Genomic DNA, 15,693 nt, shown 5'->3' on the forward strand with positions numbered 1-15,693 from the left:
GTACGTGCTCCATGTTGCCATCAGCCGCTCGCTCCGAATCGTCTGGGACATGCGCGCGACGGACATGAGGTAGCGAGCTGAGTGGTGCATGGAGGCACAACTAAGCTCAGTTCCATGCCTTTTCTTTTTCGCAATCATGGCTAGCTTTTTCGAAAAAACGCAAGCTACTCCTACATGCAGACGGCTGGATGTTTCCCCGTGATCCTTTTGACGAACCGATATGAGATATGTTATTTATCACCAAATGGACGCCATGTGATGGAGAAAAGACACAGAGAAAAGACGCAGAAAAAACAGCATGGCTGCATGCATGGGGGCGGGGTTCAGAGAGGCAAAGCACACTGACCACATACACTGGCTGGCAATGCCAAGCTAATTAATTAACCTCAAAGCGAGCATGGACAGAAGGATTTCCAGACCCCTTTGGCACCTGCCCTGTCCCAAAAGAGAGAGCATTTGATCTCCGTGTCTGAAGAGTCCGCTAAGCACGAGCAAGATTCACCGCGCGGGAGGAACATGACAAATCGGCAAGGTTGCTCGACCTCACGATCTGACCGGAACGGGATCTTCGCTGGCAAATGTAAGGGCATGCGCGGTAGGCCCACGTGTAGCCAGTAGTGCCGGTGGGATCGTGTCAACTCAACCCGCACTAGCTATGTATGGACGCATGGTCCTGCTGTCATCTAGGAGTAGGAGCCTTGCCTTTGCGCCGCATGCATGGCCATGTTTATACGTCTACTCATGTAGCCAGGCCCGCCACTCTCTGGCGAATTACAACGACGGCTACAAACGCCTGCGTTCGTCAAATTTTACCAACACATAACTTTCGCACGCGCTCTAGGGAGAAAATCGGTTAAAACCGGACCGGATTGCCTACAAGTGGCATCGCGGTGCCTGCCCGCAGCTGACGAGCGAGGCTAGGTACATTGAGACAGAGACAGATCTTGCGCAGTACGTACTCCAGGACTCCCGGCGTGCATGGATAGCCGCTTGGCGCCTGGGCGGCACGCGACGGGCGCGTGCCGCCGGCCTCCTGCCATGTGGCGGCCCCCATTAGGGCTTGTTCGGTTAATGTGGATTTAAAGGGGATTGAGGGGGAATTAATCCCCTGCAGCCAAAATCCCTGCAAATCCCCTCCAATTCACCTGGGGGTGGGGGATTAACCGAACAAAGCCTTAAGGAGTTCTTTTCTCAGAAAGAGGTGCAAACCGGGGATGGAGGGAGGGACGGCCATCACAACCGGATCGGATCGAAATCGTGGCGGATTTGCGCTCGCATCAACGACGTCACCACACACGCGGGCGACGTACGTGTGTGTATGTTCACAGGGACACATACAACCTCCTGCCAGCGAGCGCGAGGATAAATAAATCGACGGCAGTGGGGGCGGCACGTAGACGTACGTACACACGCACCTGATGGTAGATGGTAACTTTCCGCCGCTTACTCACATGGACGCTGCATCGGCCCCTCTTCCATTGGCCATTGCCAATGCTAAGCCATGGGGGGTAGACGACGGCACAAGGGCTCGTCCTGCAACTGCCGCAGCGCATGCATGCACGTTCCGCGTCCGAGCAGTACGCCGTTGGCGGCTTGCACCGCCACCCGCCACCGATGGAGATGCCCGGGCCAGATCGGGTCCGGCTTGATCCTCGACTCTCTCTCTCTCTCCGTGGGCAATTTGGATCGGGCGTGCCCCTGGGTCTCTTTTTTTTTTTGCGGGGAGTGCCCCTGGGTCTCTGCCCTGCCGTACTTTCGATTAGTGGCATTTCGATATTTGCTTCTTCATCTTCTTCGCTGATACTCCCTCTGAAAAGAAATATAAGAGCATTTAGATCACTACTCTCTCCGTAAAAAATAGTGATCTAAATGCTTTTATATTTCTGGCTTGACTTATCTCCGACGCTTTTGTGTTTGTTTATCATATAGGGCCATCTTCCTGCAGAAACACAAAGGGCACGTTAGCTGGCTCACAGGATGTAACTTACGTTTCGAAATCACAATATCTGGAACGTTTAGCTGCATATAATACTGCATTAGCAGATTAGCTGAGACCGACCAAATGCTTTGGGGCTGGCTGATAAGAACAATAGTTGGTGTACTCCATCCACGCCGCGACCAGCTCTAGTTGCCTAGTTGGTGCATCTTTCGTTATCCGGACACTGATACCAACCTTTCTTCCTGCTTATATATGCCAAAAGAGTCGAACCTAAGATGCCAGCCAACAAACCCAATCAAGATGCACGCATGCTGCAAAACCTAATACCACCTCAATATATATGCCCTTTGATTCTCTCTTCTTCCTTGTTTTAGGTCGGCATTAAACACTAGCAAGGCTTGATGCCGTTGCCGATCCCGAGTACGCGTACATAGCCTCTCAAGCCAAGCCACGTGCTGTCAGTCAGGCTCTACTTTTGGTTAGCGCCCGTCCCCTCCCACTACGCACTGCTTAGCTTATTTTGCCCAAGTTTGTCTCTCACTGTCTCCTGCCTCAATGTAACAGGCCAGTTCGTTGCCATCTTGGTGTTCCACAGCTCCATGCCACCTTCTCATGATTCCCAGCATCCCATGGAGGAATTGCAAGCATTGGACTACGTCCGGGCGGCAGCCTTCGCCGTCCTGCTGGTTTGGACCCTCGCAGAGCTTGTGAAACGGAGGAACAGGCACCAAGAAGCAGCAGCGGCAGGGTATGGCGCCGACGTGGTCTCGGCGCAGCAGCAAGGAGGGGCAGCCAGTATAGTTGCATTCTGCAACGCTTCGATCACGCTGTCCCATATCGGGTTCTCGGTTCTTGGGGTCTGGAAGCGGCAAGCCGTCTCCCCGGGCCTGGTATTTCAATCTTCCTCGTGGTTTCTGGCTACTCTCTTCCTGCTCTACCACAAGCATGAAGGTGCTGCAGGGGTAGTAGTGTCATCCAACTGGCCTCCGGTTCTTGTTTCTTGGTGGTTCTTCAGCTTCTTATCTGAATCGCTCCTCGCCTTGCTACATTTGCTTTGCCTCTTTGATTCTGCAACTGCCGTCGTCGATTTCGCTTCTCTTCCCTTCTGCGCCGTCATCTGTCTGGTTGTAGTAGCTATGAGGCTTTCCAAAGCAAACCAGAAAGAGCTGGAACAGCCGCTGCTGCTGAGGGAGAACGTTGATGACAGCAGCAGGGACAGGTTCTCTAGCTCGGGGTGGTGGAGTCGCCTCACATTCCGATGGCTGAACCCAGTCTTCGAGAAGGGGCACAAGGTGAGGCTTGAGCTGGAACACATCCCATCTGTGCCGCAGTCCGAGATGGCAGAGCAGTCTTATGCCTTGCTTCAGGAGACACTCCACAAGCAGAAACCTGAGCCAATCCCACTGCGGGAAGCCATCATTTGTGCTGTCTGGACACCTCTGGTCACCAATGCAGTCTTTGCAGGTTAGTGAACAGTTCATTTTCTTTTTCAATAATAGAGCTAATATTTGTCCTGGCAATCCATTAATACATTAACTGTCTTTCGTTACCAGGGCTCAACACTGTTTCTTCTTACATGGGACCATTCTTGATCACCTACTTGGTGGAGCTACTCGCCGACAAGAACACTGGCAAGGGCCATGGCCATGGCTACATGCTTGCATGCCTCTTCTTTGCCTCCAAGACAGTGGAGTCACTCTCACAGCGGCAGTGGTACTTTGGCGCCCGCAGAATTGGATTCCAGGTGCGGGCAGCGCTGATGGTGTCCATCTACAAGAAGTCCCTGCTGATGAAGAACTCGGGCCCAGTTGCCGGGAAAGTTGTGAACTTCCTTGATGTTGACGTCGAGAAGGTTGGTGAGTTCTTCTGGTACATCCATGGGATTTGGTTGCTGCCCTTGCAAATTTTCTTGGCACTTGCCATCCTGTACCGCAGTCTTGGTGCAATGGCCTCGCTGTCTGCAGTCCTTGTAACAGTATTGGTGATGGTGAGCAACACACCACTGGCAAATTCACAGCAGAACCTTAATATGAAGATAATGGAGGCGAAGGACTCGCGCATCAAGGCTATGGCCGAGGCAATGAGGAGCATGAGGATCTTGAAGCTTCATGCATGGGAGACAGCCTACTTGGACAAGCTTCTGAAGCTCAGGGATGTGGAAAAGGGGTGGCTCAGGAAGTATCTCTACACGTGCTCAGCGATAGCTTTCCTGTTCTGGGCCTCACCAACGTTGGTTTCGGTCGTTACCTTCGGTGTCTGCATTCTTGTGGAGATACCATTGTCAGCTGGAACAGTCTTATCGGCCCTTGCCACATTTAGAATCCTCCAAGACCCGATCTATAACCTCCCAGAACTCGTGTCAATGGTCACACAAACCAAGGTGTCCTTGGATAGAATAGAAGAGTTCATCAAAGAAGACCACCAGGGTAAGCCAAGTTGCCATGGCAACGTAAATGGAACGAAGGACTTGGCAATGGCTGGTGAAATAGTAATTGAACCAGGAGAGTACAGTTGGGAAGCTGATACTAGCTCGAAGAAAACAAAGGTAACACTCAAGATCAACAGCAAGGTGAGCATCGGGAAGGGTCTCAAGGTTGCAGTGTGCGGGCCAGTTGGTTCAGGCAAATCAAGCCTCCTTTACAGCATCATGGGAGAGATTCCAAGGGTTAGCGGTGCAGAACCAATGGTTGTCGGATCAAGGGCATATGTCCCTCAGAGTGCGTGGATTCAAACTGGGACAATTCAGGACAATGTGCTCTTTGGGAAGGCTATGGACAGAAGCTTATACGAAGAGGTGCTACAAGGGTGTGCTTTGGATAGAGATTTGGAGATATGGGCCAATGGAGATATGACTGTAGTAGGGGAAAGGGGTGTGAACCTAAGTGGAGGCCAGAAGCAGAGGATCCAGCTTGCCAGGGCATTGTACAGCGATTCTGATGTTTACTTCTTGGATGACCCCTTCAGTGCTGTGGATGCGCACACCAGCGCACATCTCTTCAAGGTACGTAAACCATGAGCAATCTGCAATACATGAACAGCAACAGATGAGCTTAGCCTCATCCGATTCAAGGGCAATTACTGCAATTTACAGGCCTACAGCATAAGGCGTGAAACATAACCAAACAAGTAAACACATGAATTACAGAACTAAATTGTATAGCTATTGCTGCAATCTATAAGCAAGAGTATTTCCATCGAGTACTTGTATTCTGACACGGTCAGCATCAACTTCGAGAAAATGAATCAACTGATCAATTCATATTTGCAGGAATGCTTACTGAGACTAATGTCCTCTAAGACAGTCATGTATGTTACCCATCAGCTAGAGTTCTTGCGAGACTCGGATCTCGTTCTGGTAAGGTGTCAACCCCATTTCCACACATAACTAGTTTTTCCCTGAGTAAAAGAAAATTTGTGCAGTTTAGACTAGGTTTGAACAGAATTTAAAAAAAATTGTGGATATCTTAAATAGAGTTGAAATGTAGAGTTATACTGTCATGCACGCATGGCAACATCCAATTCTAACAGATGATCGTGAATGGTCACTTGAAGGTCATGAAAGATGGAAGGATTGTTCAGTCTGGGAAATATGATGATCTGATAGCTGACAAAGATGGAGAGCTCTCGAAGCAAATGGCTGCACATGATCAATCCCTTAGTCAGGTCAACCCAGCAAAAGCACATGGCTTGGCCAAAACCAAACAACAGAAGAAGCAGATAGAGGCCACAGAAATAGAATCAGATGGCCATGTCATAGGGAGGGAATGTGAAGAAGAGCGTGAATCTGGAAGAGTCAAATGGGATGTTTACCGCAAGTTTGTCACCTCTGCATACGGCGGAGGTCTCATCCCTGTGGTTCTTCTATGCCAAGTCTTTTTCCAGGGATTGCAGATATGTAGCAACTACTGGATTGCATGGGCAGCAGAGAGAGAGGATCAAGTAAGCAAGAAGAAGATGATTGGTATATTTGTGCTTTTGTCTGCAGGAAGCTCGGTATTTATATTGGGAAGAGCTGTCTTCCTATCAACAATTGCCATTGAAACTGCCCAACAGCTCTTCTTAGGCATGACCAGAAATATTTTTCGAGCACCAATGAGCTTCTTTGATTCCACTCCATCAAGTCGGATACTCAATAGGGTGAGCCAACAACTGTACTTCTCCATTAGGGAAATTGTACAGAATACTCTCCGTTTTTTTCAGTTCTCGTGGCTTAGCTTGTCCATTTTGCAGGCTTCAACAGATCAAGCCACAGTTGACACAGATATTCCCTACAGGCTAGCAGGGCTGATATTCGCAATGATTCAGCTCCTCAGCATTATTTTCATCATGTCCCAAATTGCTTGGCCTATATTCATGCTATTCATAATAATAATTGCAATCTCCACTTGGTATCAGGTACAGCTTCAATCATTGTAACCTACTTCCCTAAGTTCTCAAAATGCACACTAGTAAGTAGTAGCTTGTACTTAATGCAGAACTATTACATCAGTTCGGCTAGAGAGCTAGCAAGGATGGTTGGCATCAGAAAAGCTCCAGTCCTCCACCATTTTTCAGAGACTGTAACAGGAGCTGCAACTATTAGATGCTTTAATCAGGGAGAGGAGTTCTTGACAAAGAGTCTTGCGCTAATTGATGACTATACCCGCATTACTTTCCATAATTCAGCGACAGTTGAATGGCTGTGCATCCGTATCAACTTCCTCTTCAACCTTGTGTTTTTCGTGATGCTAATCATACTTGTCTCCTTGCCACGGGACACAATTGATCCAAGTAAGTGTTTTTTGTAAAACAGGATATTCAATTACACGAACTGTATTTTCTAGGGCGTTTTAGAGTCAAAACACATTATTCTATACAGCTTTAATTAAAAAAATCACACTGCTAGAAACAATAAATCATTTTTGTTTCTCCTTCTTTAGGTCTTGCAGGGCTTGCAGCTACCTATGGCCTTAACCTTAACGTGTTACAAGCATGGGTTATATGGAATCTGTGCAATGTTGAAAATAAGATGATCTCTGTAGAGAGGATTTTCCAGTTCTCAAACATACCGAGTGAATCTCCCTTAGTGATTGAGAATTCTAGACCAAGGGAGACATGGCCATGGTGCGGAACCATTCAGATCGAGGCTCTCCAAATTCAGTACAGCCCTGACATGCCCATGGTTCTCAAGGGCATAAGCTGCACATTTCCTGGAGAAAGGAAAATTGGGGTGGTAGGGCGGACAGGGAGTGGGAAGTCTACTCTCATCCAGGCTTTGTTTCGGGTCGTTGAACCATCTGCAGGACGGATATTCATAGATGAAGTTGACATATCGCTTTTGGGGGTGCATGATTTGCGGTGTAGATTGAGTATTATACCACAAGAACCAACTCTCTTCCAAGGGACTGTCAGAACAAACCTGGATCCTCTACAACAACATCTGGACCCTGAAATATGGGAGGTAAACAATATACAGTGCCAGCAAAAGGCGCTTTAGTGTCTGTATGATGCAAATATTCTTTGCAAAGAAATTACAGTAGTAATAATTTACCTGTTCATGAATCAGCAGCTCACTAGTAGTTTCCTACTTTGTCAAGTCTAACTTTTAAGAATTTTCATCTATCAGGTTCTGCATAAGTGCTGCCTTGAGGAGATTGTCAGAGAAGACAATAGGTTGTTAGATGCACCAGGTAAGATTAATTAGTTACGTTTCTCACATTCTATCCAAATTCATTTTTCAAGATGGCCCTTGTTACATGGTTGTAGTTTATCTAACAGTAGTTGAAGATGGCGGAAACTGGAGTGTGGGGCAAAGGCAACTTGTGTGCTTGGCCAGGGTATTGCTGATGAAAAAGAAGATACTTGTTTTAGATGAAGCTACAGCATCAGTTGATACTGCGACGGATAATATCATCCAAAAGACTATAAGGCAAGAAACGGACAATTGCACAGTTATTACAATTGCACACAGGATCCCCACCGTGATTGACAGCGACCTTGTTCTTGTACTCGGAGAAGGTAAAGAACACTAAAGCACTTGCAGTATTTTTTTTTGCATATATTTTGGGGTGTTATAAGTTGGCACTTCCAACAAATTGTGTTCTATGACAAAGATTATTATTTCTCATCAATTTTTGCTGCAGGTAGGATACTAGAGTTTGACTCACCGGAAAATCTACTTAGGGATGAATCATCAGCTTTCTCAAAGCTGGTGATGGAATTCGTGGGAAGGTCAGAGGGCCGACATCAACCAGAGCTAATGCAGAGGCATCAAGCAACTACCAACCTGCCTGACCTCACTTAGGCTTGTGTACATATAAGCTCTGACGGAGTATAAGGAGATACAGCACGGGAAACAAGGAAAATTTGGTTTAGTGGTGACTGGTGAAGATTAGACCAGCTTTATATGGACACTTGAACTACTGTAGAAATCTTATTTATCTTCCTGCTCTAGCCCCTTCTTTTCCTCCTAGCGTTTGTTCATATTGTATGGCCAATCTAAGTGATGTTAGATGTATGCAACTTCTTTTCTAACAACCATTGAAGAGTGAATGAATAGTCACCCTGCTATTTTCAAACAGAATATTGCCATCCGTAATTCGTTCTTATCATGGTACGTTTGGAGCGAGACATTCTACGATTAGCATTTTCAGGCCAACAGAGACCCATATGCCCTTGGCCCTGCCCCAATCTACTCAAGATGAAGCAGGCAGAGTTCATCTTGTGCCCCGTGCAGTTGCAGAACATGTAATTAACTTGCTAAAAAAGAGTAAAATCATGCCGGCACGGCAAATCGGCAGACACCAACGAGTAAATCCGCGGTTGCTGAGAGGAGTAGCGAGTCCTTACCGTCTCGAGCAAAAGAGCGAACAGCTGGCGGGCATTGGTGATCCCCGGTGCGGCAAACGGCGACTTGACCGACTGCTTCGAGCACGAGAGGCGGTTCCCGCTCCGCCGCCGGTCGCCGTACTCGCGCACAAGCGCTGTTTCCCGCGGCAGCATCGGCGCTCCGGCCCGGGAGTTCCACGGTGCGTGCTGTCGCATTCGCATTTTGTTTGTTTTTCTCTCCGAAGTGAAACGGGCTGCAAACTGCGCAGAGCACGGTCTATTTTAGGAAGAGAACTGTAAACAAAAGAGTAAAATGCACAGTCTTTTTAACACAGACAAGCCGAAAATCCTGAAATAAAATTCAGAAATAATGCTAGCACCAGGACTTAACCCTGATGGGCTGAGGATATCACTGTCTCCCTGACCATCCAACCACGGATTGGTTCGCAAGTAAAATGCACAGTTAGGACATCTCCAATATGGACCTTCAAACCACCCGCAACCGGACCGAACGATTCAGACACACTATGTCATCCAACGTGATACCCATCGGTCCGTGGACCGATCTGGTTGTCCATTTTCTCGCAAACCGGACGTAATCAGATGGGTTTTGCGGGAGTCGGCACATCCGCCACGTAGGACTTTAACACCCTCGACACACTCAAAACTAAGGTGGAGCCCGCGCATTTGGCCACATCGGGACTGTTTTCACACTAAAATACCCCACTTTCTCCACCCTCCATGCTTTGATCGTCGATGCTCTCCATCCCATTGCTACCCACTGTCTCATGGACCCACTCGACGAGCTGCCGGAGCCGGCGGAGGTGGAGGATCCATAGGAGGCGGAGACCCAAAGGATCAGCTTGGCGACACGACAAGCCCGCCGACTTTCATATATCATGAATGTTGATATTTTTTCAATAAAATTTGTTAAACTTTACAAAGTACTCCATCCATCCGGAAATATTTGTCCTACAAATGGTTGTATCTAGACATATTTTAGTTATAGATACATCAATTTTATCCATTTCAAAGACAAGTATTTTCGGATGGAGGAAGTATGACTTTAAGTGAAATTTATATGCAGACGAAAAACAAGCAAGGGGTATCTTGGATTCATGTAAATAGTTGGTGTAAAAAGAGGTACTCATGCATGCAGTCACGTGTGCATTTCTTCTTGTCCGCGGCTAAGGCCAAACCAAACATGATAAACAGTGTTGAATTATAGCAAAAATAATAACAAGGCCTTCTTTTGCAGTTTGGCGATCCATGTTCCTTCATCAGCCGCTGATATGTCTTCATCGTATCTACTTTTCCAAACACTTTTGCCCTTGTTTTGAACTCTAACTTGCATGATTTGAATGGAACTAATCTGGACTGACGCTGTTTTCAACAGAATTGTCACGGTGTTATTTATGTGTAGAAACAAAAGTTTTCGGAATGACCTGAAACTTCACGGAACATCTTTTCGAAAATAATAAAAAATCCCTACAAAAGATGAAGACCAGGGGGCCCACCACCTGTCCACGAGGGTGGGGGCGCGCCCCCCTACCTCGTGGGCCCTTTGGAGCTCCTCCGACCTCAACTCCAACTCTATATATTTGCTTTCGGGGAGAAAAAAACCAGGGAAAAAGATTCATCGCATTTTACGGTATGAAGCCGCCGCCAAGCCCTAAAACCTCTCGAGAGGGCTGATCTGGAGTCCGTTCGGGGCTCCGGAGAGGGGAATCCGTCACCATTGTCATCATCAACCATCCTCCATCACCAATTTCATGATGCTCACCGTCGTGCGTGAGTAATTCCATCGTATACTTGCTGGACGGTGATGGGTTGGATGAGATTTATCATGTAATCGAGTTAGTTTTGTTAGGGTTTGATCCCTAGTATCCACTATGTTCTGAGATTGATGTTGCTATGACTTTGCTATGCTTAATGCTTGTCACCCGGGCCTGAGTGCCATGATTCCAGATCTGAACCTATTATGTTTTCATCAATATATGAGAGTTCTTGATCCTATCTTGCAAGTCTATAGTCAACTATTATGTGTTATGATCCGTTAACCCCGAAGTGACAATAATCGGGATACTTACCGGTGATGACCGTAGTTTGAGGATTTCATGTATTCACTATGTGTTAATGCTTTGTTCCGGTACTCTATTAAAAGGAGGCCTTAATATCCCTTAGTTTCCGCTAGGACCCCGCTGCCACGGGAGGGTAGGACAAAAGATGTCATGCAAGTTCTTTTCCATAAGCACGTATGACTATATTCAGAATACATGCCTACATTACATTGATGAATTGGAGCTAATTTTGTGTCACCCTAGGTTATGACTGTTACATGATGAACCGCATCCGGCATAATTCTCCATCACTGATCCATTGCCTACGAGCTTTCCATATATTGTTCTTCGCTTATTTACTTTTCCGTTGCTATTGATATCATCACTACAAAATACCAAAAACATTACTTTTGCTATCATTACCTTTTGCTACCGTTACCACTACTATCATATTACTTTGCTACTAAATATTTTGCTGCAGATATTAAGTTTCCAGGTGTGGTTGAATTGACAACTCAGCTGCTAATATTTGAGAATATTCTTTGGCTCCCCTTGTGTTGAATCAATAAATTTGGGTTGAATACTCTACCCTCGAAAACTGTTGCGATCCCCTATACTTGTGGGTTATCAAGACTATTTTCTGGCGCCGTTGCCGCGGAGCATAGCTCTATTCTTTGAGTCACTTGGGATTTATATCTTCTTATCATTATGAAGAACTTGAGAGATCGAAAAACCAAGATTTATCCCTCAACTACGAGGGGAGGTAAGGAACTGCCATCTAGCTCTGCACTTGATTCACTTTCTGTTTTGAGTAAGCTTGCGACACCTAAACCTGCTTCTGCTATTCGTTCTGATATGTCGCATGTTATTGATGATGCCACTTCTGCTATGCATGATACTTATAATGAAACTACTTCTATGCTTGATACTACTGTGCCACTTAGTGAATTTCTTGATGAACAACTTGCTAGGGTTAGAGAGAGTAAAAATATTGAGTCTGATAATACTGATGAAAGTGATGATGAAGACTCACCTGTTATTCCTGAGGGTTATGTTTTTGAAAAAGAAGCTGCTCTAACTATTTTAGCTTGCAAAGATAGATACGAACTTAAGAGGTTATTAGCTAAATGGAATAAGCAATCTCTTAATGCTAGAATGAAACCTGACCCTGCTTTTGCTACTTCACCTATCTGTGTTACCAATAAGGATTATGAATTCTCGGTTGATCCTGATATAATTACTTTGGTTGAATCTGATCCTTTTCATGGCTATGAATCTGAAACTGTTGTGGCACATCTTACTAAATTAAATGATATAGCCACCCTGTTCACTAATGATGAGAGAACTCGCTACTTTTATATCCTTAAAATATTTCTGTTCTCATTAAAGGGTGATGCTAAGATATGGTTTAAATCTCTTGATCCTGGTTGTGTGCGTAATCCCCAGGATATGATTTATTACTTCTCTGCTAAATATTTCCCTGCTCATAAGAAACAAGCTGCTTTAAGGGATATATATATATATAATTTTGTGCAAATTGAAGAAGAGAGTCTCCCACAAGCTTGGGGGAGGCTTCTCAAGTTACTTAATGCTTTGCCTGATCATCCTCTTAAGAAAAATGAAATACTTGATATCTTTTATAATGGACTAACCGATGCTTACAGAGATTACCTGGATAGTTTTGCTGGTTCTGTTTTCAGGGAAAGAACACCGGATGAAGCTGAAATTCTATTGAATAATATGTTGGCAAATGAAAATAATTGGACACTTCCTGAACCAACTCCTGAGCCTATTCCTAAACCAACTCCGAAGAAGAGAGGTGTTCTATTTCTCAGTCCTGAAGATATGCAAGAGGCAAAGAAATCTATGAAAGAAAAGGGTATTAAAGCTGAAGATGTTCAGAATTTACCTCCTATTGAAGAGATACATGGTCTTAATTTACCGTCTGTTGAAGAAACATATGATCTTAATCCATTACCTATTGAAGAAACTCATGGTCTTGATAACCCGACACAAGTAGTAAAGGTAAATTCTCTCTATAGATATGATAAAGCTGAAACCCCATTTACTAAATTTGCTAGCCCATGCTTAGATGAGTTTGATAAATTTATGGCTAAGCAAGAAGATTTTAATGCTTATTTTGGTAGACAATTGAAATACAATTCAAATATTCTTGAACACTTTGGTGATTATATGGCTAATGTTAAAGGTGAACTTAAACTTATTCGTAAACATACTTCTATGGTTAGCACTCAAGTAGAACAAGTACTTAAAGCTCAAAATGATTTTCTCAATGAATTGAATAGTAAGAATAATGATAATGCTGTTAGAGTGGCTACTAGAACTGGTAAAATGACTCGGGAACCTTTGTATCCTGAAGGCCACCCTAAGAGAATTGAGCAAGATTCTCAGAGAAATAACGTGGATGCACCTAGTCCTTCTAATAGGAAGAAAAAGAAAAATGATAGGACTTTGCATGCTTCTAGTAAACCTATTACTGAAACACCTGAAAATCCAAATGATATTTCTATTTCTGATGCTGAAACACAATTGGCAATGAACCTGAAACTAGTGATAATGTTAATAAAAATGTTCATGATAATGCTCAACCTAGTAATGATAATGATGTAGAAATTGAACCTGTTGTTGATCTTGATAACCCACAATCAAAGAATCAACGTTATGATAAAAGAGACTTTGTTGCTAGGAAACACAGTAAGGAAAGAGAGCCTTGGGTTCAGAAACCCATGCCTTTTCCTCCCAAACCATCCAAGAAAAGGATGATGAGGATTTTGAGCGCTTTGCTGAAATGATTAGACCTATCTTTTTGCGTATGCGATTAACTGATATGCTCAAAATGAATCCTTATGCTAAGTATATGAAAGATATTGTTACAAATAAACGAAAGATACCGGAAGCTAAAATTTCCAGCATGCTTGCTAATTATACTTTTGAGGGTGGAATACCAAAGAAACTTGGAGATCCAGGAGTACCCACTATACCATGCTCCATTAAAAGAAACTATGTTAAAACTGCTTTATGTGATCTTGGAGCCGGTGTTAGTGTTATGCCTCTCTCTTTATATCGTAGACTTGATTTGAATAAGTTGACACCTACTGAAATATCTTTGCAAATGGTTGATAAATCAACTGCTATACCTGTCGGTATTTGTGAGGATGTGCCTGTTGTAGTTGCAAACATTACTATTTTAACAAACTTTGTTATTCTTGATATTCCCGAGGACGATAGTATGTCTATTATTCTTGGAAGACCCTTTTTGAATACTGCAGGGGCTGTTATTGATTGCACTAAAGGCAATGTCATTTTTCATGTTAATGGTAATGAGCATACGGTACACTTTCCGAGGAACCAACCTCAAGTTCATAGTATCAACTCTATTGGAAAAATTCCATCGATTATATTTGGAGGTTTTGAATTTCCTCTTCCTACTGTCAAGAAGAAATATGATATTCTTATTATTGGGGATATGCATATCCCCGTTGAGGTAACATAGTGTTATTCAAAATTTCTCCGGTTCCATGTTATTCGGAATGAGTTCGTTAACAAGACTTGATCAACCTTGTTAGTGGATTCCTTTTGATGAGCATAAGATGGATGAAACTAGAAGGCACAACCTTCTTTACCCTACTCTTACTTTCTGTTATTTATATAAAATAAAATAAAATAAAAATAGTATTTTCTGTCTGTTATCTGAATTATCCGTGCAATATAAAAATACCCCGAAAATAAAAGTTCTCCAAATGCCCTGAAATTTAAATATGATTTTTTCTAGAATATTTGAGAATATTTGGCACTGGGAACATAGCAGGAGGAGCTGGCACCTGGCCACGAGGGTCAGGGGCGCGCCCTACCCCCTAGGCGCACCCCCTGCCTCGTGGGCCCATGGTGGCCCTCCTCCACTTATCCTTTCACCCACATACTTCTTCTTCCTCCCACAAACACGAATATCCAGCTCAAACCCGAGTCCAAGCTCATTTTGCTGCCATTTTCGATCTCCTTGCTCAAAGCACCTCTCACAAAACTGCTTGGGGAGATTGTTCCTTGGTATGTGACTCCTCCATTGGTCCAATTAGTTTTTGTTCTAGTGCTTTATTCATTGCAAATTTGTGCTGCATAGGTGACCATGTTCTTGAGCTTGCATGTCAAATTTATATGGTTCCAAGTAGTTTTGATGCATGATATAGGCTCTAGGCACTTGTATGAGTAGTTGCTATCAATATTATTGAGTTTGGCTTACTTTTATTTTGAAGTTACTAAAAATTTCAGAAATTTTTCAGATGAGGAAATATGCTTAGGAAAATGTTCCAAGGTGGTTCTTCAAGGAAGCAAGGACCCAGGCTTGCAATGCGTGATGCTGATGAAGAATCACCAAGAGACGCTCCAGTGCGTCCTTGTGAATGGCCTTCTGAGAACTTTATGGATCGAGCAGGAATTAAGGAAGAATTTAACGCATATTTGCGTAACGCGAATCTTGTGAGCTTCGAGGAAGAGAAGTGCAGCCAGTATCACTATCTCACTAGTTCCTTTGTGAGGAGGTTTGAATTTTCATCTTCACGTAATTCTCCAACTGTCCTGTTTGATCTTTATGAAAATTCTTATACTATGGACTTAGAGGATTTTACCACTGCTTGCAAACTTCCACAATGGGGTAGTATCAGGGAACCTCGCAAATCTGAATTTAGAGATTTTCTTGCTATTATAACTGTGGGGGAATCTAGAGATATAACACAAGCTACCATAGGGAGCATTCATTTTCCTGCTATACATTATTTTGCTCTCTTCATAGGTAGATGCATTAATGGTAAAGATGAAGCATGCCACATGTGTGTCCCTGACCTCAGTATTCTTAGGAGTGCTGTGTTAGGA

General features: G+C 44.2%; 1 protein-coding gene and 1 long non-coding RNA gene across 3 annotated transcripts; one reads left to right on the forward strand and one right to left on the reverse strand.

Moving 5' to 3' along the window:
- Positions 1–1,855: 1,855 nt before the first annotated feature.
- LOC123062824 (uncharacterized) lies at positions 1,856–8,978 on the reverse strand. Its single transcript, XR_006429895.1, has 3 exons — positions 8,768–8,978; positions 2,060–4,960; positions 1,856–1,939 (listed from the first exon to the last, which is right to left on the reverse strand). It is a non-coding gene; the product is annotated as an uncharacterized lncRNA (long non-coding RNA).
- LOC123062822 (putative ABC transporter C family member 15) lies at positions 2,539–8,501 on the forward strand. Of its 2 annotated transcripts, none has more exons than XM_044486494.1 (10): positions 2,539–3,403; positions 3,493–4,940; positions 5,208–5,294; positions 5,492–6,076; positions 6,170–6,334; positions 6,415–6,709; positions 6,859–7,379; positions 7,545–7,608; positions 7,697–7,936; positions 8,062–8,501. In XM_044486494.1, the coding sequence occupies exons 1-10, from the start codon at positions 2,539–2,541 to the stop codon at positions 8,220–8,222; spliced, it is 4,431 nt and encodes a 1,476-aa protein (XP_044342429.1). In that variant the 3' UTR covers positions 8,223–8,501. The 2 variants fall into 2 exon arrangements, with proteins under 2 accessions (XP_044342429.1, XP_044342430.1); XM_044486495.1 differs by having other exon boundaries at positions 7,700–7,936.
- Positions 8,979–15,693: the final 6,715 nt, after the last annotated feature.

This window comes from Triticum aestivum, chromosome 3A, assembly GCF_018294505.1.
Source record: "Triticum aestivum cultivar Chinese Spring chromosome 3A, IWGSC CS RefSeq v2.1, whole genome shotgun sequence".
Classification (NCBI taxonomy): Eukaryota; Viridiplantae; Streptophyta; class Magnoliopsida; order Poales; family Poaceae; genus Triticum; species Triticum aestivum.